This window comes from Serpula lacrymans (assembly GCF_000218685.1).
Source record: "Serpula lacrymans var. lacrymans S7.9 unplaced genomic scaffold SERLAscaffold_1, whole genome shotgun sequence".
Classification (NCBI taxonomy): Eukaryota; Fungi; Basidiomycota; class Agaricomycetes; order Boletales; family Serpulaceae; genus Serpula; species Serpula lacrymans.
In genome coordinates, this window is record NW_006763290.1 from 1,144,795 (window position 1) to 1,168,736 (window position 23,942).

Here is a 23,942-nt window from a genome sequence, read left to right on the forward strand (position 1 = left end):
CACAATAACACTCTCAAAATACAATACATGCCTTTTACAACTAAACCTTGTCATTGATCACCAATGAGCAGTGGCTTTCAATATGGTGTACAGTAATTTGTGGCATCATAGAAGAGAAAATGCCTCAGTGGGCCAATGGCCTACCTCACGGCTTTTTAAAATCAATAGCCAGGCTCACTCACTTACTGGAATATTACAACTACTAACGCCAGGCCTGATAGACATGGCCTTGCCAATGTGATAGACAATAATTTACTTACCATTTTCACCTCAGTAGCTTATCCGCAGAGTAGGCCCACCCAAAGGCTGGTCTGAATTTTGTGGAGTGCTTTCGGAAGCTCATGCTGTGCTCTCAAAAGTGTTGATGATTGTGGCTATTGACACCGAAGGCGAGCTCCCACCAAAAGGCCTTTCATTTGGAGCAGACCTTAATTAGCAAGATATATTGACTGTCATATTAATAAAGTTAGAGAGCAAAAAGGAGAATCGGACCGGGAAAATCGGTCTGGAAAATTATCGAAATGGACACCTAGATCCTGCGGGTCCAGGAATTAGGTCAGCAATTGGAGACTAGGAAAATGCGACTTTTCTCTGAAAAGTGAGTTCCAGTACGAGCTCAAAGTTAAAGTCTATTCTACCTCCGACAATTTTCTAGCTACATGTACAACAATTTCCGAATCTGTGGAAGTCGAAAAACACAACTGGTACGGATCGTAATACCTGTCCAACAACAGTAGCTGCCCATTGATAGTATGAATACACAAGCCCACCATGGGTTAAAGCTCAGAGAACATATATATAGGTGTAAGCAGATCCTGTAGTTAACACACATGGTGCTATGTAACTTAGGATAACTCATATTTCTTCTACTTGTAAGCGTGCAGTGACATTGACGACCTTGACACCAAGGACTTTGGCTCTACAAAAATAAGAATAAGACTTGCATATTTGTCCCGATTTGTCAATGCGCACCTCTCAAGTATCAACACGCGATTCCGACTGCTAACATTATGAGCTATTTCTGCTGCAAACCTTTTGTTGTGCATCATAAGAATGTCGATTTCTTTCCAGTTGCATATGAGAAATCTTTTATAGCCATTGGGGAGGAGATGACGAGTCTTAGCAGGTCGAATTAGCGAATGTAACTATGAAAACATGAGCGCACATACTCTCTTGTTGCTCCCATATCCAATACTAGGCATAGGAAGCTGACCCTTGAATCGCCGTCTCACGCGGTTGTCAATCCCTTTAGGCTTGCGCCAAGCGTCTTTGACGCTGTGATAACGGTCGGATTGATGGCGCCTAAAGACATTATAACATCAGAAACTTAGAACTCAAGAAAATAGGAAAAATGCCCAGCTTGAAGCATTTGGTCCGCTTTTTGATAATGGGAATTTTAATGGCCATGATAACCTGACGGACCAATGGTAAGTAAGTATATCGTACCAGTCAAATCGAAAGACATAAAAGTAATGAGTGTTTACATCCAACTCCATCCTCTGCCATCCATCACTCCCAAAAGATTGGCACCCGACAAATAACAGTAAAAACCAACGAAAGTGAACTAACCTATCTGCTACGCAGCAAGAGAACAAACAAAAATCACGACTGGAGCTTGAGCTGGAGATACCCTGTAAAGTTTAGCCTCGGCCCTAGATTGGTGGAGGTGGCGGACTTTGAAGTTGGAGGGAAAAAAGTGTGCGTCACGGGAACGTCGCACAAGTACACAGCCCGAGAGTCCAAGCGTCAGATTGATATACACCGAAAGATGCCGACCTGACCCGCTTGTCAGATGCAATAAAGCCCTATATATATGTCTGTCACAGGGGGAAAATATCAATTTTTCCTTGAAAAAAATGCTGATAAGATTGTATCTAAAGACAAAGTAAACACACCTTTTTTCTCCAGATACTATCATTGGACAATAGGTGCAATTGGTCTGGGGAGAAGTTGAATAACTCACCAGTTGTTGAGCTTTAGACTGTCGGAACTTGACCAGTAGATATAATTTTTAGTTTTCTAGTTGCCTATGTAGAAAAATAAGCAAGAACTTGAAGCATTGGAGCAGCGGAACAAAACCGAAAAGACGACACATGTTTTGCAATTTCTGGTCACACTGGGTCACAACGGCACTCACAAACCAAATCAGGCGGAGCTTACCAGTCAAATTCCGCCAGGTCACAAGTCCTGACACTGGTGGTATGTGTGGTACGTACCGAAGCGGAGCTAGCGGTCCTTGATTGATTACCTTGGTGTGTGATTGCCTGTTTCGGTTGCCTAGTCACGACTCCATCATTGTTTTCGTTTCTCCAGACACTTTGAGGCCCCAATCAGCTCAGTAAGTATCTGGCATTGTAGCTATTGACGTTTTCTAGAAAGATATTGCAATATTCCCAGCACAAGATCTGGTCAAATCTGGCCATCTTTCCCTCAAAATTCACACTTCTGGAGTTCAAGAGTATAGTGTCAGGTCTGTTGTTGTTGCTACAGATAAGCTATTCACTAAACTCTTTCACAATTATATTCTCTATACTATATTCTACATCTGACAATTTTCTAGCTACCTGTACAGTGATTGTTGAGCCTCTGGAGGCCCAAGTGCATATCTCTTACTGGTTGCATCCGGTGTCCAACGATAGTAAAATGGTAATAAAATTCAAAACTATTACTTGAATTTCTCCCTCTTATCTTAGGATGTAGCCGCAAAAAACATCGGACCTTGAATTATCATTTCTCTCATATTAAAATGTTATATGTATTGTCAGATCATTTCAATTGCTCAAAAGTTTTTAATGAAATTTTTTCACAATCAAGTTGGTGACTAAATGACAATTCAATTCATAATTTATCTCAGCATAACAATGTAGATCTTCTCCTTCTTTCTTTACAATTTTTCTCTACTCCAAATTTAGAATTTTTCTTCAAAGAAAATGTAAAGTATTGACTAGAATGAAAATGTAAGCAGACAAAACAGGTTAAATGTAGAACTGATTATTTTGTGATGTTGTACTGTGAAAAATATACATTTACTAGGCTAAATTTCTTTAATTTTTTTAACCCAAGGATCTAGCAATCATTGAATTAACATTCAAAGTTTACTTTCTTTTTTCTTTCTTTTGACACATATCTTACTTCAAGTTTTTCCTTCAGTTCAACAGCCTTCTGATTTGTGTAGATATGTGATTCACATATATATTGTTCTTTTCGTCATTTAACATTTTTCTCACCAGAATAAATGATACTATAAACAGCCTTTTTTCCCAAAATAAATTCTATAAAAATTCAATTGCAACAGTAAGCACTACTCTCAACTCATAATTGACTATTGATTCTAGACAATCACTAGTTACACAGTCAAGTCAACAATCAACAATCAGTGTTGATAGTCAGCAGCATTACAATTTATTCACAATTTTATCCATATTATTCTGGCCAGTATCAGAGTTTAGGGAGGCATTCTGGTCAGAATATGAATAACTCCTGACAATACCTCTGAGAATTGCTGAAAAATGCATACAGGAGTGGCTGGCAGGAAAATGAAGCCATAAGCACCTTTACATAAATACATTGCCTATAGTACTACTATACTACTCCTATCAGCAGCCCATGAAATAAATCCATGATCAGTATGAAGTACTATGGATGCTTGTTTACCTTCATATTGAAGGTTGGGATGAGTGATATCAGACAACCTGAACATTGCAAAGTCCCCATGACTCAAGAAATAGGCCTGTCTCAACCATTACAAAAGCTGCCCCCCTGAATGTTTCAAGTGGAGAACAAGACAAAACTCCTGGTCCTTGCTGTCACGGTGAGCCTTTGTCTGTATGTTGATGTTGATAACCAGTAAGAGGAAGGGGGAGGCTGGGAAGTTGTAGTTTCCTGGTAAGATAGACACAATTTGCTCAAGCATCTGGCACTCTTCAGGCAGGTGGGTTTGCATCTAATACATCAATGAGATACCTGTGAGAAAATATTGAGAACCACTTACAATACCATGTATCCAGTTAAACAGCTCTTTGGAGATGACCTTGAGGGACTGAAACATTTTCTGGTTGTCTTTGACATCCTTGGAGATGTATGGGATCATCTGGCTGTGGTTGGTATGTACACGGCCAACTCTGTCAAGCATAGAAGGAGGGATATGAAATGGAGCTTCATGACCCTGTGGAACATCAGCAATAGGGAATATATTATAAATAAACAACTCCACCTTGGTACAGTGGTGGTTGTACCATGACAAGTGAAGTGCTTGACAGGTAGAGTCAGCATTGATGCAGGTGTTCTTCTCTGTCAATAGATTCGGGGTCCCAAACACGGCTAGTAGGTTGTGTGTAAGATAATTTTGTATTTTTGCTGGAAGACTTTTGCAGATGAATGCCATTAGTGTCTAATCAGAGTTACAGATATCCACCTGGGAGCTTAAAACAAGTGAGAAATCAGCCATTGGAAATTTGTGAAAGATGTACTTGGGAACAGCATCCATAGGAATACAAATGTAGGTATCATCAGATATCTTCTTTGTAGTGCCCGCGGTGTTGATGATGAGAACTGTTGTTAGAAAACCACACACAAAAACAAACTAACACACAATCCTCCCAGATTCCATGGAACTTGTTTATGGGCTTTGCCTCCTAGAAGAGTGGGTGCTCTGGTTGTTTGTGGGGTGGTATGTATGAGGATCCTTCAACGTAAAACCCAGAGATGTATGGGTGTGAGTTTTGAGGAGGAGGGATAGTTGGAATATAGAAAGATAGGGGCTTTGTGGCGAGTATAGACGAGCACTACCTTGCTGATAGTAGCACAAGGTAGGTTTGAGAATGACAATATGATGGAGGTGACAAAGTTCCCAGTAATAGCAGGCTCCTGACGCACAGACTGTAGTGCTCAGAAGGACTCTAATCGAAAGGGATGACAATTACTTTTGAAAAGTGACGAGTGACAATGACAGCAGTTAACAGTGGTAGCAATGGGAAGTGTTGTGACCACACTGGATCACAAGTAGTAGTGAGTAGTGAACTTGAGATTAGAGAAAAAGTCTGGATTTGAGTTCTTGTTCTTTACAAGGTAAAATACAGGGGTTTATATAGTAAAAGAAAAGTAGGCTATGCACAGTATAGCTGTGCAAAAAGAATGAGAAAGAACATGAAGGAAGGAATGTACGCTGATGAATTCTGTGTAGGTAGTACAGGATAAGATTGTCAAAAAAAGGAAAAGAAAGGGATAGAACAATGGATGCTGTGAGTAATGTCACAGGTTTGTACAGCCATAAAGTAAAGTCCAATAGCAAAAAGAGAGCAGGAAAACCATGATGTCATGGGAAGATACAGGTAAAAAAAGGGCAAGGCAAAACACTATCAGTATCAACACAGTTCCTTTATTGTCAGTCAGGCATTCTAAAAAATATGTGTCCATAAAAATGATTTAAAAATCAAAAATAATCGCACTGTAAATGAATGTTCTGCTGAAAAAACAGAAACTGGAGCCACCGGTCCACCACCTAGTCCAAATCCAACAGTTCCATGGCCTCACCAATGGACTGGTTGTGTTGAACCACCTGGTCAAACGAGGGAGGGAGAGGAGTAGTCCCAATTTGGAACAAGTGAGTCCCAGGCAGCGTGTGGTAGGTGTAGCTGTAGCGAAGATGATGGACAAAAGATAAGTGTACCCAAGTGAATGGGACAGCAATGAATATGGGCGACGCAAGGGGTTGAACCTTCTCCAGCTCAAAAACTACCCACCCACGCCCCAACCAGGCAAGACAAGCGACCGATGTTTTGATAGTATATGATGGTAGATTGACGTCATAAAGATGGACCTGTTGCCCTATTTGAACCGGCTGCCGGGGCTTTGCTGATATCAGCAGTGGCACGTGGTAGTCGACGGATCAGCGATGAAAGCGGATAGGAAGTGGTGACATCAGAAATGGTGGGGGTGCAAATAAGATGAGGAGGAAGAGGGTGGAGGTGACGAAAAGGTGTATTAGAATGGGGATCCAGAAACGACCATCAGGTGAGAATAAAAAGGAGAGGAAGGGGCCCATGGTGGGGCTAGGCAAAGGAAGGGAAGTGAAGGAAACGACAAAAATGAGGGTGCAATGCAATGTGTAGCCAGTGGCGACGCAAAAATTTGCCAAAATGCCGAAATGCGGAAAGTACCGAATGGAAAAGCAAAGGTGAGCGTGACTGGATTGCTATTTCACGTGGCACTGTGCCTGTGTGGCACAAAGGCGAGTCTTTTTGAATATTTGCTTTGTTATTGACACCTGTCCATGCTACCAATCAACTTTGGTGCATGACAACGGTGTGCTAGAATAGCATTTACGTTTTCCTTATTGTGTTTTGACTGAGCTATGGCATCACGTTCTAATTGAGAAAGAAAGTTAGTGCAAAAACAAATGATTTGATGGGGAAAGACTGACTTTTGGCTTGATTGTGAGCTCGTGTGTTGGCAGCCTTTTTGATATGTATGACTTTTGTTTTGCACACTCTAGCACCGTACTGGCAATTGAGGTTCTGGATTAGCTTGAAAAGTGCCTCACCATCTTCATCAACAAACTCCCAGTCATGAAGCAAGTCTATCAGATAGTCCTTTGTACGGATCAAGTAAAAGTTCTGGATGATACGGCATAAGAGCTCATCATGAGGCCAATGGGCTGTGTGAGGGATGGTGCTGAAGCATTGACCAGATTTTGCATACCAGCGGTGAAAAGCAAAGTCTTGTAGTTTTAATTTGGTGTGGTCAACCATCTCCTTGATTAAAGGGGGAAATGTGGCCTTCATCTTACTTTTGACTTTTGTTGCACCAATAGGATCACCTGATGCAGACACTGATACAAGTGGCTGCTTTGAAAGTAGTTCAGACCGTTGACATGAACTGCAAGGGAGAAAGCATTAAGCACGTTGGCAGCTTAACTGTGAAAACTCACCAGGATTTGCATAGATCTGGTTGACTGTGGCTGGCAAGCACACACCCTTTACGTGAGCAGCAAGAAACTGAACAAGGTTTGGTTCCACACCCTCATCACCTTCTTTGTCGCCATCTGACCTTACATGGCCCAATGTGGGCATTGTCTTGCTCCTGGGGCAAGTACTCCTTCCCTTCCTCTTTGAAACTGTTCCTGATCCCTGCCTTGGCCGTTTGACAGAGGAAACAGGTACTGTGTTTGGTTCCTTGGGATCCATAAAGGCATCAGTGGGAGCTGGAGATGGGAATTGGCGCCTGAGAAAGTTACGTGTTTTTTTCAGGACCAAGGTTTCTACATATGTGCAACACACAGCGGATAAGTCTGTATTCCTTCCTGCTCTGCCAATCTTTTGAATGAGACTGTTCATAGACTGTGGCAGACCCATATTAACAATGGTTTTGATGTTTGGCTGATTAATACCCAAACCAAAGGCTATTATAGCAACAACCACATGTATTGAAGTATTGGTTAAGAGGAGGTTGAGGGTATTTTCATTGTATTTTGTAGAGGTGAGTGAGCTCCATACCCATACATCTTGTAAACACTGTGGACTGGGGGGCAGGGAATGCCACAGATACAAGGCCATGCGGAAGCCTAAATCTATTGTCCTACAATAGATGATGACCTTATCATTTTCAACACCCAGTGCACGTCAGGGAACTTGAACCCACTTAAACTATGGGTAAGTGCCTTGACATCTATCTGGATATTTGTGTGTTCACAGGACTGACATTCAAAATAGAATTGGCCTTGTTTCAGGAGTAAGCTTCAGCAAACAGACTCCCGGGCAAGTCCTGGAGTGAGTGTAGTAGTGACAGCCACAACAGGTATGCGTTCAGGTAACCTGCATCAGAGTGGAGCCATTTGACGATAGGCTTTGCAGAAGTCTTCCCCCCACTCAGTCACAACATTCTTCCAGAAGGTCTTGTCCTGTATAACAATGTCCAAGTTAGCAGCATTCAGTTTTTCTGGGCTCCATATGGATATAGGCTAATTACACTGCCGAACTTCATCCAGCAAGTTTCGGCCTTCATTGCAAGCTTTTCAAATTGTTTCAGCATGAATAGCTATTGTGGGAATGTTGAGTCAGCTGCCAGACGATACAGGTAAGTCTTAGTGTCTGTGGCTTTCATATACATGCTCACTTGTGTGTCCCCTAATGCTATCAACCGTGAAACAAGGATGATTACCGGATTTTGAGGTAATACTGCTAGTCGTTGAATAGGCTGTTTCAAAAGGTGCTGAACAATCAACATGAGCCCATAATACACAGCTGCCTTCCCTCCCCCCGTTGGCACAATCAGGAACTGTGATATTCCAGCCAGTGATAGTGCCCAACTATTCACTTGGTATGGCCTCAGTCTGTTTGGGCATTCAGGCATAGTAGTTTCTTGCTGCGCTACCAATTATTATTGATATTATGATTAATATGAGAGCATAGGCTTGTCCTCAACCACAGTGAAAAGTCACAAATGAAAATATCTAGAAATACCTTGAAATATATAGAAACTAGTGAAAATATAGTCTGGTCAGAAGTAAGGACCTTTGGCAGGAACCCCCGCTTCGGTAGTAATGAAAAGGGATCAGTGGCACAAAAAGAACGGCATGAGCGGCCTTACCTCGGGATGTGGTCGGCATCAGGCAAAGAGCATAAGACTTAGTGAAAAAGAAAAGGTTGAAGAGCAATATACATGACGTCCGAACCAGCATGGCCCCTAGCGACTTTATATCTCAAGCTAGCAGACCTGAATGGCTATCACATGAACGCCAAACACTACTACAGGAAAATCATGCACTTCAATAGATATTATTGGTATACAGTACACTATGATTGATACCGAATTCCAAAGCGACAACGACAACTTATTAACCAAGAGATTTAAGGACAATATGTAGGTAGTGTACCGTCCCTAGCAGCAGGTCCTTGCACGGGAAGCATACCAGTTTCAGTAAATGATGGATGGCGCGAGCCAAGCCGGTTGTGTGATGGAAGCAATCCTTCATCTGAAAGTACATCTACAGAAACCGTCGAGGATTCGTATTCACTACCCTCCAATGGCCAGTCTAGATCTGGCACATTTATACATGAGCCGTGGGGCTGGCCAAATACCTCCAAAGGAGGGGCCGATGCCGCTAAACCAATCGGCGGAGCACTAGGATGGGCTTCAAACGGAGGTGCAGACGGCTCCACTTCCAAGCTCGCAATGTCGTCCTCAAATGCGTATGGGTAACCGTCAAAATATTTGGCGGTCGAGTTTCTTTTAGATGGTGGCATAGGATAGGGCATATGAACATGTGAGAGGGATGGTCGAGAACAGTTTGGAGGAAAATCATCAGGGAAAACATCGGGCTCGTAATGCCATGCAGGGGCTGATATGTGCACGTGAGAGCTGCCACCTGGCTCGTCCATAATGGGTGGTGCGCTTGCCATATCAACTAATCGTGCCAGCTGAGTTTTGTCGTCCGTTGCGACATGAGCGGCAAAGTCACCAGCCTCGTATGATATGTAGTCCTCAGAGGAGGGGTCAGATTGACTGAGGTGAACAGATGAGCGTCGGAGAGCGTTGACCCTTGCAGCTGAAAAGTGTGCCAAATCTAGACTTGAAGTAGCGTAAGAGTCTACATCCGAAGGAACGGACGGAGTGTTGTAAGTGGTAGACGTATTGTACGCTGGTGGAAAAGCAGGTATGTCACTCGAGGGTGATTGCGAAACCGTGGTGGCCTTGATGGAATCGAATGTATCACTATCCTCCGAGATTTGTGAAGTAGATGATATATGGTTCTCTTGACTGAGCAGAGACGCAAGGGATTGACGCCGAGAAAGGGAGCTAGAGGGGGCAGGTGGCGGCAAGACACCCAGGGAGACATCGGGTGGATCTGTTAGCGAGAATGATGATGAACGGGAACGTGGACTTTTCATGCCAGAAAACGCTGGTCTCCTGCTCCTTCTTCGGCGGGCTGAATGTCGGATATTTGCCTTCCATCGAGCGCTTGCTTTTACCCACAGCCTCTGCTTTCCTAGAACGTCTTTATCGAACTGATCATCTTCCGACGTATCATCGGGCCTGAGCTTCTTCCTGATCTTCAGCTCCAAGTCATTTACGGCACGTAGATGCCTCTTCTTCTTTCGCCACAAGATACATCCTACCATGAATCCACATATCGATAAAGCAAGTACGAGGGACAAGGCAAGAATCAGAGGAGTGTTACTTTTAGTGGAGGAGCTGTCCTCTTTCCAGCCAGCAGGAAGAACCGACGTATCCAAAAAGTCAGTTGCAGTGGAGCTGGTAGAAATAACAATAGTTGAAGTATAGTTAGAGGAGAGGACATCTGCCGTAGTTGAAGAGGGGGGCGGGGTAGGTAGGGCGAAGTCACCATCAGTGTTAGCGACGGATGTGGTTGTACTTGTGCTGCAATACTGCTTGAGTGGGTTGTTAGAAGACAAAAGAGAGAACAAAATGGTTAAGATGAAAGACGCACCGTTGAACCATAGAGGGTCCACTTGTCAGTTTTGCGCCAGCGAGTATCAGTGCCCTGGACATATTTGTCCGCTATTTCGCGAGCGAGCTTCGTGGGTTTCCTCGTGGGGGTGGGTTCGGAGTAAGTGATGCCGCTGTCTGAAGAGAGAGCAACAGAGGGCTGATCGTCTGGGAGACCGACGGTGTCACGTTCAATGAATGGGCACAGGAAGCCTGGAGGATGAGTTTGGATAGGGAGGGGGCTGCCGCCTACAGCTGGGGGGGCAGTAGCGATGGTTGCGAGAATCGATAAGAGGCAGGAGGAAGGAGCGATGATTGGGACGTGGGGAGGACGCGTTGGGGAGCGACGAAGGGGGGCTTGGGGACGTGGAAGACGATGAGGAGAGGGTGAAGGTGGCTTGAGGTGGGGAACATAGTGTGGCTTGGCCATCATGCGAGGAAAGAGAAGACGCGCCAAGCAAGTGTCGCTGCAGGAGCGTGGCAACTCGGAAATGCAAAGCCGCAAACGTGGAAGGAGCCAGAAAGGTCGCAGAAAAACAAAAGCCGGTTTGCTGAAATACAGGCGAGCCAGGGAGTTATGTAAAGGACAGATGGGCTTTGCTCGCAGAAAGGACACAGGAAGAAGAGAGTGGGTCAGACCGGAACCTCACCTGCCAGCCAGCTTACTTAATATGCTGTACTCTTGTATGCCTCTCATTTTAGCAGATCACCACCACCTAAAATAATAATCAATCCCATTCGTCCACTAAATATTATACTGCAACCCTGCATTTCCCTCCTTTTATAGCATTTCCAAAATAGCATCATACTCTATTCCTGTAGCCATCGACTCTTCTTCCGCTCCTCCTGTCGTACCCTCGCTCGCTCACTCAGCCCCTCCCCCTCCTCAGCACCCCGTCCTCGAACCAGCACATCCTCGCTATCGCCCTCGTAAAACAGCTTGTATGTTCCTAGGCTGATCCGTATCCTCATCCCATTCCATAACCTGCTTGCACACGGCGGTGATTCGTCGGTTGTTATATATCTATATTTATTCCCATCGTGATCAGATTAGCACTCATTGAGCGCTCCCTCCTGTTAACTCACCGCGACCGCCGCAAAAATAGCACACTTCCTATCTGTGTCTTTTTTGGCACTGGCTGCCATTCACTCGGCTGCCGTAGCACAAATGCATCCACATATTCTCGCCATCGATTGATAGCGGATCCATCCCCATCTATACTGGGATCATCTTGATCCACAAGCTGCATATACATCATCTTCGAGTCACGGTGCTTTCCATTCAACTGCACATTAGTTGCGAGGATAGCTTCATGGTGGTTATTCCTCACCCATGCAACCCGGTACAAGTGCTCATCTGACCCAACGTGTCGCTCAGCTTCCCGTCGATACCGAATTATGTCTTGGTTAGACAACAATCCCTTGCTCCGGGTTTGCTGCAGAAGCGACCATATCTCCTGACACTTGTTATCCGACAACACCGTCTGGACCTATTTCAAGTCAAAAGGATATCCAGTGAAGGTCAGCAATATGGAGGTAAAAATAATCAAACCAGGGGCATGGATCAGAATACCTATAATTGGTACTGCATTCTATTGACTTACCTGTTTCACTAGTGCTGTGATCAGTTTATCGAGCGTAAAGAGATGATAAGCCTAACAATGTCCATGTCAGTTTGTAGACAAAATTTTGGAATATCGCCGTATGCCCACCTTATTGCCGAAGAACCATCGCATATGCTCTTCGAATAGTACTTGATCAAGTTCGTTATCAAATAATTTTTCGCATGCGTCCAGCAAATACATGTAGATGACATTGGTGTCGTCACTTCTTCCGTCACCGAGAGCATCCATCGCCTGTGCCAGAACTGCGGATGGGCCATTAGGATCATCTAGCCCGAGTTCAACAGCAATCGAGTTGGCTTGTAATGATGTGTGTCTTTGGTACGCTTGTTTGGCTCCACTTTCCTTACACACGCATAGACGCGAATAGAGCAACTGCACAGATGTTAAATTTAGCTACATTAGCGATAAACAGTCACATACCTGTAACAGACACAACATGGTGTAAAAAGTTGTGTTGGCGAAAAAAGGTTTCCTCGAGGCATTCTCAGTATTATTAGCAGGTGGTGGATTGGCCGAGCAGTCGTGTATCCAAATATCTTCTGCTTTCAATTCAGTTGATACAGCCTCAGCCGTCCTGTTGTCGGCATCTGGGGCATTCGGCGGGCTAATTCCGGAAAAGGGGGAGGTAGCGCGTGACTGGGCCAACGGTGAGACTCCACTAGCATCGTTTCCATAGGACTTTTCTTGTACCGTCTTGAGCAGTTGTTTGCGTAGATCGTTCGCTGGGATTCCTGAAGAATGGGCGTTGCCGCTGCCGTCAAATCTCCTTCCGTTAAGTGATTCATCCAATAGTTCATTTCCACTGTTGTCCTCACGCCCATTGCCTAGCGGCCCGCATGCGGCATTGAACTCTGCAACAGGGTACATGCACAAAAGGGGCACGAATGACCGCAGCCAATTTTCTATAGCCCGCCTTTCTGACAGGCTATATTGCCCTTGTGAATGTTCTAGGAACGCATACACCATCTTGAGGGAGTCGTGCAAAACGGAGATGTCGTAAAAGCGAAATTCTAGCTGGTGCCCAAGTGAGCCAAATACAAAGGAAGGTCGACCTTGCTCAGCTTGGACCCGGGCTTGGTCGGCCTTAATGGACTCGATATGCCCCACAAAGTGCTTGGCCGTGATACTCTTCTTGTCATTCGCCTTGAAGCTAATGCCTTGATAGTCCAGAGATTTGTAGAAATTCTTCGCATCAACTTCTCGCCATGTCTTGCTCCAATCTCGCTGTGCGCGTCTCCATTCGTCATCCTTTTGTTTCAGGCGGGCCAAAATCACAGGTACGGCGACACTGGGGCAATCCTGAAGTGCTTGAATCACCTCATTTCCGGTGTCTCGACCATAGACCTTTTTGATTATCCGATAATATATACTTTTGCTGGAGCCTCCGAGGTCAGGTTTTAGCCTAAACGCTGCTCGTTCCTCATTTGTCATCTCTTCGATGCGCGCGGCGATTGGCGAGAGTATCGCTATTGTACGAGTGAGAGCTTCGATGTGAACGTGGTATTCGTGGCGTTCTTCCTCGCTCTTGTGCAAAGCCTCCTCAAACGAGTTTTTCTTGTGGGCAATAAAGCCAGCCTCCTCCGAAGCCCAGGTTGGGTGAGACACCCATTCGTCATTCAACACAGAGCGACAAAGCTGGTCTCGACCAGAGCACGCCAATCTGATCTCCTGTAATTACGATGTGTATCAATATATGCGAATAAATGCGAGGCACAGACTCACACTCTTGGGTAATCTTCGATAACTAGGACCTTTTCCATCATCCGCTGGTAAGGCTGACAAAGCTTCTGGTGGTCCTGTTCTGATACTTCCAGGAGGTCCAAACTCAATGCTACTTCGTTTTTCATCCACGCCAATGACGTCCTTGAATTGCGTCAGAAGTTCTCCGTCACCCAAAAATGCACGGGCCATATCAACAAGCATCTTTGCATCGATTATGTCTTTGGAGTATAGGTTCAGAATTTTCAAGAAGTCCTCGTATGTTTCTCGGCCTTCGAGAGCTTTCTTCGCGCGATCAAAGAAAAGGAGTTCGTCTGGGGTAGAGCTACCTAGCGCATAAGAGGAATTCGTAAAAGCTTGAACGCTGTGTTGACCATGGCCTTGGGGTGGCTGCATTACTCCAGGTGCTTGAGTGACAGAAGCGGCATGTGGAAGAGGCGAACCAGGCACTGGGTAGGGTGAAAAGCGGGGTGACTCTGGATCAGCTTTATTGTTGAGTTTCGTTTTTTTGGACTGAGAGAATGTGGGTCAGAAGGGTATAGAAAATAAAACGATATGGTACGCCACAAACTCTACTTAATGAACCCTTTACATTGAGTGCTGGGGTAGTATCCTTCTCAGGACCTCTACGTCTTTTCTTTGCCGTGAGTGCAGCTTTTTTTAGACCTTTTTCTGATGCTGCAGTTGACATGTCAGGCTGATTCCAGGGAGAAGGCACTCCTGGGCCTGCTGTCGGGTGAGGCAATATACCCACTACTCCGCTGGGGCCGGCAGATGCATTCGCAACTTCCGGTAAAAAATCTTTGAATTCGCTCAACAAGTCCGGTGCGTCCTTGAATAGCATCTGAACTTGGACATATACTTGGGACTAAGGTAGTCAATCAAATGTTAATAAATGAAACAAAGACATCCAGTTTAAGTAACCCACATCGTGAAGATGCCTTTGCTCTTTTTGATATGTTTGCAATATCTCGAGGAATTGTTTGTACGTGTCTGGGTCATCCGCGTAACGTGCCTTAATTTTGTTCAGGTACTGTATGGCATGGTTAAACTCCCCAGCAGGCTTGTTCTCTACAGGGTGTTTGTTGTTTAGGTTACCTAGGAAAGACGCAGCAGCAGTTGTAGAATGACCCTGGAAACTGGGCGAATACATGACAGAGGGGCCGTCAAATGGCGGCTGCATGTGGGAAAGTTGATAGGGTGTAATTGACCTCGATAAGGGAGGCATAAAAGACTGAGGAGCAATATTGACGAAATTGTGACCAGGTAAGGAGGGCCTCGCAGGACCGAGTCCGTCACGAGACTGTCTGGAAGATTGACACCAGGCGCTGGTGTTCTGCGTGGTAGTGCCCGTAGGAGTTGTGACAGTGATGAAATTGATTTCCCTTGGATCCTCTGACATTTCAATGCGATAGCCAGGTGGCAAGAAAGTGTTGAAGCCTTGTATGAGATAGGGATTGCCATGGAAGAGGAGAGAAACACGCTCAATGACGCCGGGTGTGTCGATGCTGTGAATGAAGCATATCAGAGAATGAGAATGTAAAATTAACGAGAATTGATAAGAAGGAGACGACCATCCACCCATAAATGCCCCGACCGTTGGGATGCTAGAGGCACGAGGCAACCAAGAGAACAGTGAACTTGTGACGGGATCATTATTGTCCACCGAGACTGTCTTCTGTTATGACGATGGCAAACGCATTCGGCTCGGGTATATAGTAGAAAACACAACTCACACTTCGCTTTTAAAGTCCTTCATGATGTCCAAGAAGTGGTTGTACACATCAGGTTTGTCTTGAAACTGAACTTTGACGGCATCGAGATAGCTGAGGGCGTCGGTGACGTTGAGAGGCCTGTTCATTTCTGAGGATCTTTGCTGGGAGCCAGGAGGGTCGTTATCATTGTCGCAGTGAAGTGGAGGTCGAGGGGTCGAGGGTTTTGAAGTCTTAGCCTTGGACATGGAAGAGGTGGGGCGAGAGGTGGATGGGGCGAGAGCGATATCCAACGGGTCGTTGGGGGGCGAAGGAGAGGTTTTCGTTGAGTTATTATCGGATAGTGGAATGTGATGGTGAGAAAGAGATTGAATGAATGAAGTGCTTGAATCGTCCTTGTGTTTGGTGATGACTTGCTGGGACAGAGGGCCTAGGTTAGGCGGTGAATGTATTTGAGTGCCCATGTCTTGTCACGGTTCCCTCACAGTAGTTAGCGCCCAGTCAGAAATACAAATACGTAGATACAAAATGATAGAAAAATGAAAAAATCTATTCAGGACGTGTAAATGATGTGAGTCGGATCACCACAGATGTATATTGATTTCAAAAGAATATTATAAATCACAATCAAATTGAGCAGTAACGAGAATTTCTGTGTCGGATCCCTATAGACCCCAGAAGAGGTGATAATCACCCGAAAAGCGCTTGATTATCAACGTTCAGACCCAGTGAAAAGTCGTTATATAATTAGACGAGGTCCAGCCCGTGGCTCTGCCAATATTTTTACTATATGATAAATAATAATAATAATACTGTCTGATCAAAATGTTAAGTCAGTGAACTTAAGTTGTCTGTAATGTATGTTAAGTCTTTGAATCCTATGATGCAGGTTTGACTTGCTGTTCTGTTGGTGAATGTTCTTTTAAGCCTGCCCTAAACTTGTACACAGTATACTAAATTCAAGCAGATGATTTATTGAATCTTTACAAACATCAACATATATTGTAACATAAAAAGTCTATGGTATTGCATTGATAGATTGATGAGAAATATAAAAAAGAGACTCCAGCAGTGTTAAAGGATGAAAATATGATCTGATAACAAAACACTTTGGTAAAAAGGGTGAGAATTGGGGAAAAATCTACTTGCCAGTCATGGATAAAGCCAGTCAGAATTTTGGGATACACCGCATTGACAGTACATCTGTTATCACAACACAATGGGATCCACACCCGTGTACAGTGATTCTGGACCTTCTGGGCATGCAACCAATCAGTATGCTTTCCAAGTACGCCTTGGTAGCTTAGTTGGTAAAGCACCAGACCATGAAAGCTGGAGTCCCAGGTTCAAGCCCTGGCCAATGCATGTTTTCTCATACTATAAACAAATGTCATAATTCGTCATCTGTCATTTGAACCTTGTGGAAATAGCACTTTTATTCTCTCTCCTGAAGTGCAGTAAAACAATGCAACATAAAGTTGCCTATGTGAAAACACTGGAACACGTAAATCCAGCCCAATCTGTGTCACTGATTGACCTTGAGACTTGTTGATGGTCATTGCAAAGGCAACACGGACAGAGAATTGATGATGTGATAGCTTGATAGGTAATTCTTCTGATGAAGGTTCCAATGTGAGGCATGGAATAAAAATTATCTTTCCTGCATGTTTTCCTCCCAAGATACGGCACTTCAATACTCTTCCCTTCATCTCTATCAAAATCATGCGTGTTCCATTACAGAGTCCATTTGGGGGATCAATATTGCGGAGGAGCATAAGTGGACATCCAGCTTTAAGTTTGAGGTGCACTTCAAGAAGGCCAGATACTTGCAAGGAGTTCAAGAATTCCATAGGATAATGTTTATGCTCCTCTCCAACCACTTTATTAATTGACAGAGCTACTAACTCTTCTTCAGGAAATTTTGTGAGGATTGCTGAATTAAGGTTGCTAACAGCATCATTTCTTGTGGAGAGGATGGTGCAGTGGAGGAAATAATGGTCATCTTGGTCTCCATTTGCAATTCCAAGATAGGCAGTGTTGATTAATGAGTCTATGGTGTTTTCTGGCATAAGCATGTTGGCGGGAAGCTCAATACTTCCATCTCCTGCAATTCCACAACCACCACCAACATCCTGGAGTACGGTCTAGGCGCATGATTCTGTGTGAGATAACAAACATGGGTATTTGTCCACAGTCATGACCTTCTAGAAGAGGCAGAAATAATATGTTACCTTGACCCTCTTGGAACAACAGGTGTTGTTTGGTGGAAGTCCCCTCCAAAGACCATTGTAATGTCTCCAAATGAAAGCTGATTATCCAGGATGTCCCGCAATGTACAATACAATGCTTCAATTTCATGACAGTGTTGCATTGGTGCTTCATCCCAGACAATAACTCTGGTATGTCTCAATACCTCATGGAGGTCAGAGTTCTTTAAATCCATGTGGATGCTTCATTCACAGGAATAGGGATTCCAAGGCACAAATGAGCTGTGTGGTCACCCTCCAAGAGCAGGAATGCAACCCCAGAGGATGCTACACGTAGAGCAACATTATAATTATCCCTTGCTCAAACAACAGCAGTAATTGTATTACAGAGATAAGTTTTTCCCCTACCGGTACCTCCAGCACTGTGAATAAAGCAAGTTGTTCCCCAATTATGATGAATTGACTTCACGATGGTATCAAAAGCATTCCGCTGCTCTACATTTTCTCTTGATCAATAATAATACAGTTAAGTGATCAAATTTTATCAAGTCAAAAGTCAGTGAACTTGTGCTGTCTGTTCTTATAGGTGTGAGAATTCTTCAGTGTGGCTACAATTTTCACTGCGTTTACTACTACTGTACTGCTGCTCCTGTGTTGCCACAAAAACCAAACGAGAAAAACTAAGCAAAATAACCAATGCAACATGGCTCGCACACGGCATTTGGGACCACTGCCCCCTTCGTTATAGATATTATAAGGTCTGTATAAATCCATATTGAAATTGGTGAACATGTTTGGTATGATCCAAAAAACAGCCTCACATGTGTCAAGATCACCAATACCACAGCCTCCGGCAAACCTGGCCCAATCCCGACCATGACCCCCAGTGAGAAGTTGCAAAATATTAGTACACTTTCATAGATAATGTTGCAAATATATATATTTCCTTACACATTCACTGAACAAGAACACCGCCTGGAAAATAATGTTTTGCATTGTAAGAAATGTCGTTTTCTGTAAGACACTTACATGAGGCTACACAATAATGCCAAATTGTACAGAAGCTCTGTATCAATATGTAGCTTGGTGTAATTTTATGTATCAATATTTCTTTCTTTTGTTTTCAGTAAAAGCCAGAAAAAAGCAGATTATTGCCTAAAAAAACATAAGCTACAAAACATTACAGAATGATACAGAAAAAAACAGTGATGGTAGAAAGAATGCGACATGTACTAGTAAAACAAGAAACAATGTGATGGTGAACAGGTAGTATGACTCTATTTTGCTGCCGCTTCAGCCTAAAAACATATAAAAAATAGTTAGCGGCATCAAGAGAATGATAGAATATACCTTTAGCCTTTTAGCTTCGCTTTTGAAGGTCTATATAGTGCAGAATAAAGTGAGGCAGGTACAGCGAATCAATGGAGCATAATAAGACTGACCTCACGTTCACTTGCTGAAATGGTATTAAAATACTTATTGAATTTCTCCTTTGACCCTTTGTGCTTTTCCTTCCATGCTTTTTCTGCGACATTACTAAAATATATGATCAGCAAGTAGATATATTAGTATATGGAACTATCATGCTTACTGCGCTGTGAGAGCCTTTCCCACTTGCCATGACAATGGGTTCCTCCTTTTTTTAACCTTATTTCAAGTCCTCTGAGATTGTGGTGGTTGCTTTGGGAGTTTCCTTAGCTATAGCATAAGCAGGGAGTGCTAGTGATGTAGTTGATAATGGCACATTGGTAAAGAGAGTGCTGGATGAATAATTAAATAAACCGGCACTAGTAATACATGTTAGCTTATTGTAATATTGAAAAGAATGACTTACAGAGGATCGTTGAATGAAGCATTCTTGAGCTGTTGATTTCCAGCTGTTAAAATGACAGGGATGGCACAATATTGACTTTGAATGACTGGCTCGATAGATGGGTTAATGGACTCGGTGCAAGTTACTGATTCCGGTGGTGACTGTGAGGATCTTCATGACGCAGGTACAACTGATGATTCACCTGAATATATACCTTGATGATGGCCCAGTAAAAGACTCATCTTGATCAAGCTTCATTTTCTTCAAACATTTAAAGCTCAGGAAAAACACGCTTTCCGAGCTCTGGCTTGATATTATTCTTGGTATCTGCTGACTCTTATTTCAGCCAACCTTCAATGTGTGTGATATACCATCCTGAGTAAATACGCAAGCCTATTTCTTGTGCCTTCTAATTATTGTTGCATAGTCGGAAAACCCAATACTTCTTCCGTAGCTCTTTCTTGAAGAACTCTAAAGCATCAAACTTGAGAGCTTTGAATGTTGGTGCTACATATCCAAGGTCAAAGATCCGACCCAGTAGAGCTGTCGCATAGGCACAAATCTCGGATGCTTCAGAGTAAGGGATTGTTGCACCAATCTTGTCTTGAAGATATGCAGCCGTAGTGTTGTCTTTTCCAGTCACTATGACGTCGGTAGGCCTATAAATACTTTTGCAATTAGCTTTAAATGTTGTCCAACTTGTTCATTTCCAGAATTGGACCAGCAGATAATCTTCTTGTTTGAGTGGTAATATAGGATCATCCTCCACAGATCCCAATCCCTCCAACACTCCTAATGTACTACTGGTTTTGACATGCAATGAGCCCTGCGCCAAGGTTTGCAGTAAACTATTGTAGTTGTTTCTGTAAAAATGGTAATTAGAACAAGTCAAAGCAAGCTCAGACTTACTGTAAAGTGCTACACCTCTCCTCAAGAACTTTGTTTTTGTGTTGAAGATCTTGTATTTGATGCATATATTGCATGGAGGAATTGGTGATCATTGCATATGACTGGCTCAATGACGGCATGTGCATGCTCCTTGTGATTTGTCTGTTGATGTGATAATCTGGTTTCTTATATCAATAAGAGATGTAAAAGAGGAGGGTGTTCACTTTGTTGTTTTGCAGCATATACTCACCCATCAATTGCTTTGATAATCCTTGGATATTGTTGGTTGATGATTTTAATGCAAGGTTTGGACTTGGTGAGAGAGAATAGATTGGCTGGTCACTTTGAAACTCTGGCAAACATGCGGACAATACAGGCATTGGCATAGACATGGTGGTAGTATTGGTTTTTCAAGTAGAGGAAGAGTGACAAGAGAGCATAATAAGTTTGTTCAAACTCAGACAACACTCAAAATCTACTAAGTTCCAGTTTTGAGTCTATTTAAGTGTCTATCACAACGTCTATCAGTATGGCCCCACCACCCTCAATTTCACAGATCAACAATGTCCTTGTCCTTAATGTTAAAAATATCACTGACAAATATGAGACATATTCAATCAAATTTACCCCGCAAGGGTCTGGGGAGATGGTAATATATAGTACTGTATCTACACTACATTCAAAGCTAATATCATAACAGACTCTTGTTCTGAACATCAAGAAGAATATATCCAAAGATGCTGATTTTGATCACACACTGATAGCCTCTGATGCCAGGCATGTTTGTTATTTTAATTGACCACATACTAATATACTTTACAGATTGATTAACTATGAGGATCCATCAGATGGTGATAAAATCAACACACAAGTTGATGCTCAGTTATGTAAACTTCTGAAATGTTGCACTTTGAGGGCAACAGACAATAGTGTCAATAGCAGGACAACATATCCACCAAATCAAATATTCCGAGCAAGGCTTATCAGGACTGAAGACAATGTTGGTGTTGGGGGGGGTTCTGAGGCACCATCCCATAAATGCAAGAGAACGTAGGATAGAGCACTGTATCAGTAGCAAAAGAATGTGTATTTATATGTAAATTGCACAGTGTGTCAATATAAGCTCTCGTCTTCTATCTCGTCATCTGTAATATTATAGCCACCCATCCTAGTGACATCCAAGCCCAGTTTTTCAAAAAGAAAAAAGTGACCTTGGGACTGCCCCAGACCCATTACACTGTAAGGGACCATTGTTACGACACTCAATATTGTCTTCACATCAATCACTTTGAGAAGATGGTTGTCTTGTGGCTCAGATGACCAGACTAATCCTGAAGATATGTGGAGTAACTGTTGGTCTGGAGGTGAGTACAGTGACACCAATGCAACATTTTTCTGTATGCTATTGATCTTGAGCTGGAAATAGAATAAAACTTCCCCCACTTCTATATGATCACCCGAGTCAAACTAATGAGAAGTTGAGTGAAATCATCTAGTAGGATTAAACAAGTGCATACCTTTACATTGCAAGAAACCCGTATGATGGTCATTCTATCTTCTTTCCAAGATGAACGAGCAACCTGGCCATTTGGTAATCGGATGCATGCTCAACGAGTGACTTTGTGATTAGCTAAAAACTTGTGGTTAAATGCCTCCAGTATATACTTATTTACAGCTTCAACTTGGTTTGGACAGAGTATATGTGGTGTTCATTCCATAGCTCTCAAAAGAACATACTAATCTCCTAGGTCTTTTCCACCTCTGGGTATTACTGGCAAATCTGGCTTGAGGTTTGAAATGATGGCATTTAATGAATGGATTTGTGCACAATGGACCCCACACTGTGAAAGATTTGCATATGGATTAGAAGGTTGACAGATCTCTTGTACTAGATTCCCAATGGTCCGTTCCGTTGTCCATTGTAATGAGCAGATAGGTGGGCCATTTGCGACAGTTCCAGTGTTACGCACAAAGTGCTTAACAAAGTCTGAGGGTTCATCGAGGTTTGTAAAGAGACTTATCCAAAGACAAGTTTGAGAACGTAGTTCTGAGTGGAGTTCTTCCAATGAGAGTTGGTCTTCTTCTGAGTAGAAGTCTGATCTTAGGAGTCTAGCTTTGTAAGCGTAAACTGTGTAGAATCATATTAGAGAATACTACTGCTGTTACATGGTATTTATAATGGAAAGGAATCGGTGATAGGAGTTGAGTCCTATCTAGGGCAGGTCCGTCCGTTGAGGACTAAGTACTATAATAGGTACTGCGAATGCGAGAGGAACGGAAGTGTATGTGAAGGAAATGAGTCATCGGTCCGATGGTATAACCGATGAGTAAAGAGAAATGAGTAGTCCTTAAATGTCCAATAGAGATCATAACATCCAGGTGCTAGATGTAATATAGAATGTATTGAAGGTTGAACCATATGCAGGCGGTCTACATGATGTTGGTAATACAGGAGTTTATACTCCTCTTCAAGCTCATTGATGAGAATGGTTGCTTCCCGTAGTTCAGTCAATGAGATTGAATGTTGGTACATAACTCTTGTTACTCATACGAGTTTGCAGAAGTTTTGCTAGTATTTGTCTGGGAGAATATTCTGTAATATGGCAGGTGCAAGTCCGAGCAAATAGAATAAATACTCCCATGCTTTGTAGCCTGTACTGATTTTTTCAGCTGGGTTACAAGGTAGCCTGTCAAAAGAACCTGGAAAAAAAGGTCCACATTTGGCGACTACCCCGCCATGTTGCTTCCAAGTGTCACCAACTAAGACAGCCCAATCCCACAGTTTTTTACTGTCATGCTTGTCACAGTCAAATGTACCACACCATAGAGGAATGCGTAAGTCTGGTATGTTGATTGCTATAAGATGCATAATATCAGAGCCGAAACCTTTTAATAAAACTATGTGAAACTCAGCCACTGCCCAAGAGGCTATAGAAACGACTTTATTATTTACCTATGTAAAACTACAATAGAAATTAGTTTAAGGTGATCTCTAATAAATGTAATGTAACATACATCAGCCGCTGCCCAAGAGGCTATAGAAACGACTGAGGTATTTCTATACTAAACCCCCTACTACTTATAGTCGAAGGTGCTACTCGCTATAGTATAATGACTCCTAGGAGTACAATTGTGCTCCTAGGAGAACAATGGTGACTCCATGGAGTACAATGGCTACTTTGGCAGAGACTGGGTTTATTCGGTTTTGTCACTCCCACTTGAGTGCAACTGTAGTCCCATAGCTTTAGAGAATTTCCAGTGTTTTTCGTGAGTAAGGGGTTTAGTGAGAATGTCTGCAACCATATCTCCTGTAGGAACATATTTGATTACTGCCTCTCCCTTTGATACTAAGTCATCTCGGATAAAATGATATTTCCGTTGAATGTGTTTTGTGCGAGCACAGAACTGTGGATCTTGTGTAAGAATAATAGCTGCTTGATTGTCACAGTGCAATGTTGTAGGTCCATTTTGAGCATGTCCAATTTCTTCAAAAATGTCCAAAGCCATGCAAGGTATTGTCCAGCATTGCTCA

General features: G+C 43.2%; 4 protein-coding genes across 4 annotated transcripts; all 4 read right to left on the reverse strand.

Annotated features, from left to right (window-relative positions):
- Positions 1-590: 590 nt before the first annotated feature.
- On the reverse strand, positions 591-2,071 carry SERLADRAFT_454654 (uncharacterized protein; the record flags this gene model as incomplete). Its single annotated transcript, XM_007312139.1, has 7 exons — positions 591-919; positions 973-1,118; positions 1,170-1,302; positions 1,361-1,413; positions 1,570-1,817; positions 1,896-1,911; positions 1,964-2,071. The coding sequence occupies 4 exons, from the start codon at positions 1,405-1,407 to the stop codon at positions 856-858; spliced, it is 390 nt and encodes a 129-aa protein (XP_007312201.1).
- Positions 2,072-8,846: 6,775 nt separating this feature from the next.
- Positions 8,847-10,876, reverse strand: SERLADRAFT_431829 (uncharacterized protein; the record flags this gene model as incomplete). Its single annotated transcript, XM_007312140.1, has 2 exons — positions 8,847-10,385; positions 10,448-10,876. 2 exons carry the CDS (start codon positions 10,874-10,876, stop codon positions 8,847-8,849), a joined length of 1,968 nt encoding a protein of 655 aa, XP_007312202.1.
- Positions 10,877-11,166: 290 nt separating this feature from the next.
- Positions 11,167-15,867, reverse strand: SERLADRAFT_444328 (uncharacterized protein; the record flags this gene model as incomplete). Its single annotated transcript, XM_007312141.1, has 10 exons — positions 11,167-11,470; positions 11,533-11,720; positions 11,778-11,936; positions 12,051-12,101; positions 12,159-12,443; positions 12,492-13,739; positions 13,794-14,303; positions 14,362-14,658; positions 14,719-15,298; positions 15,527-15,867. The coding sequence occupies 10 exons, from the start codon at positions 15,748-15,750 to the stop codon at positions 11,257-11,259; spliced, it is 3,756 nt and encodes a 1,251-aa protein (XP_007312203.1).
- Positions 15,868-18,986: 3,119 nt separating this feature from the next.
- Positions 18,987-20,802, reverse strand: SERLADRAFT_404546 (uncharacterized protein; the record flags this gene model as incomplete). The annotated part of the gene is made up of 7 exons (XM_007312142.1): positions 18,987-19,007; positions 19,060-19,089; positions 19,152-19,245; positions 19,544-19,693; positions 19,966-20,181; positions 20,432-20,588; positions 20,661-20,802. 7 exons carry the CDS (start codon positions 20,800-20,802, stop codon positions 18,987-18,989), a joined length of 810 nt encoding a protein of 269 aa, XP_007312204.1.
- Between the last annotated feature and the right edge of the window lie 3,140 nt (positions 20,803-23,942).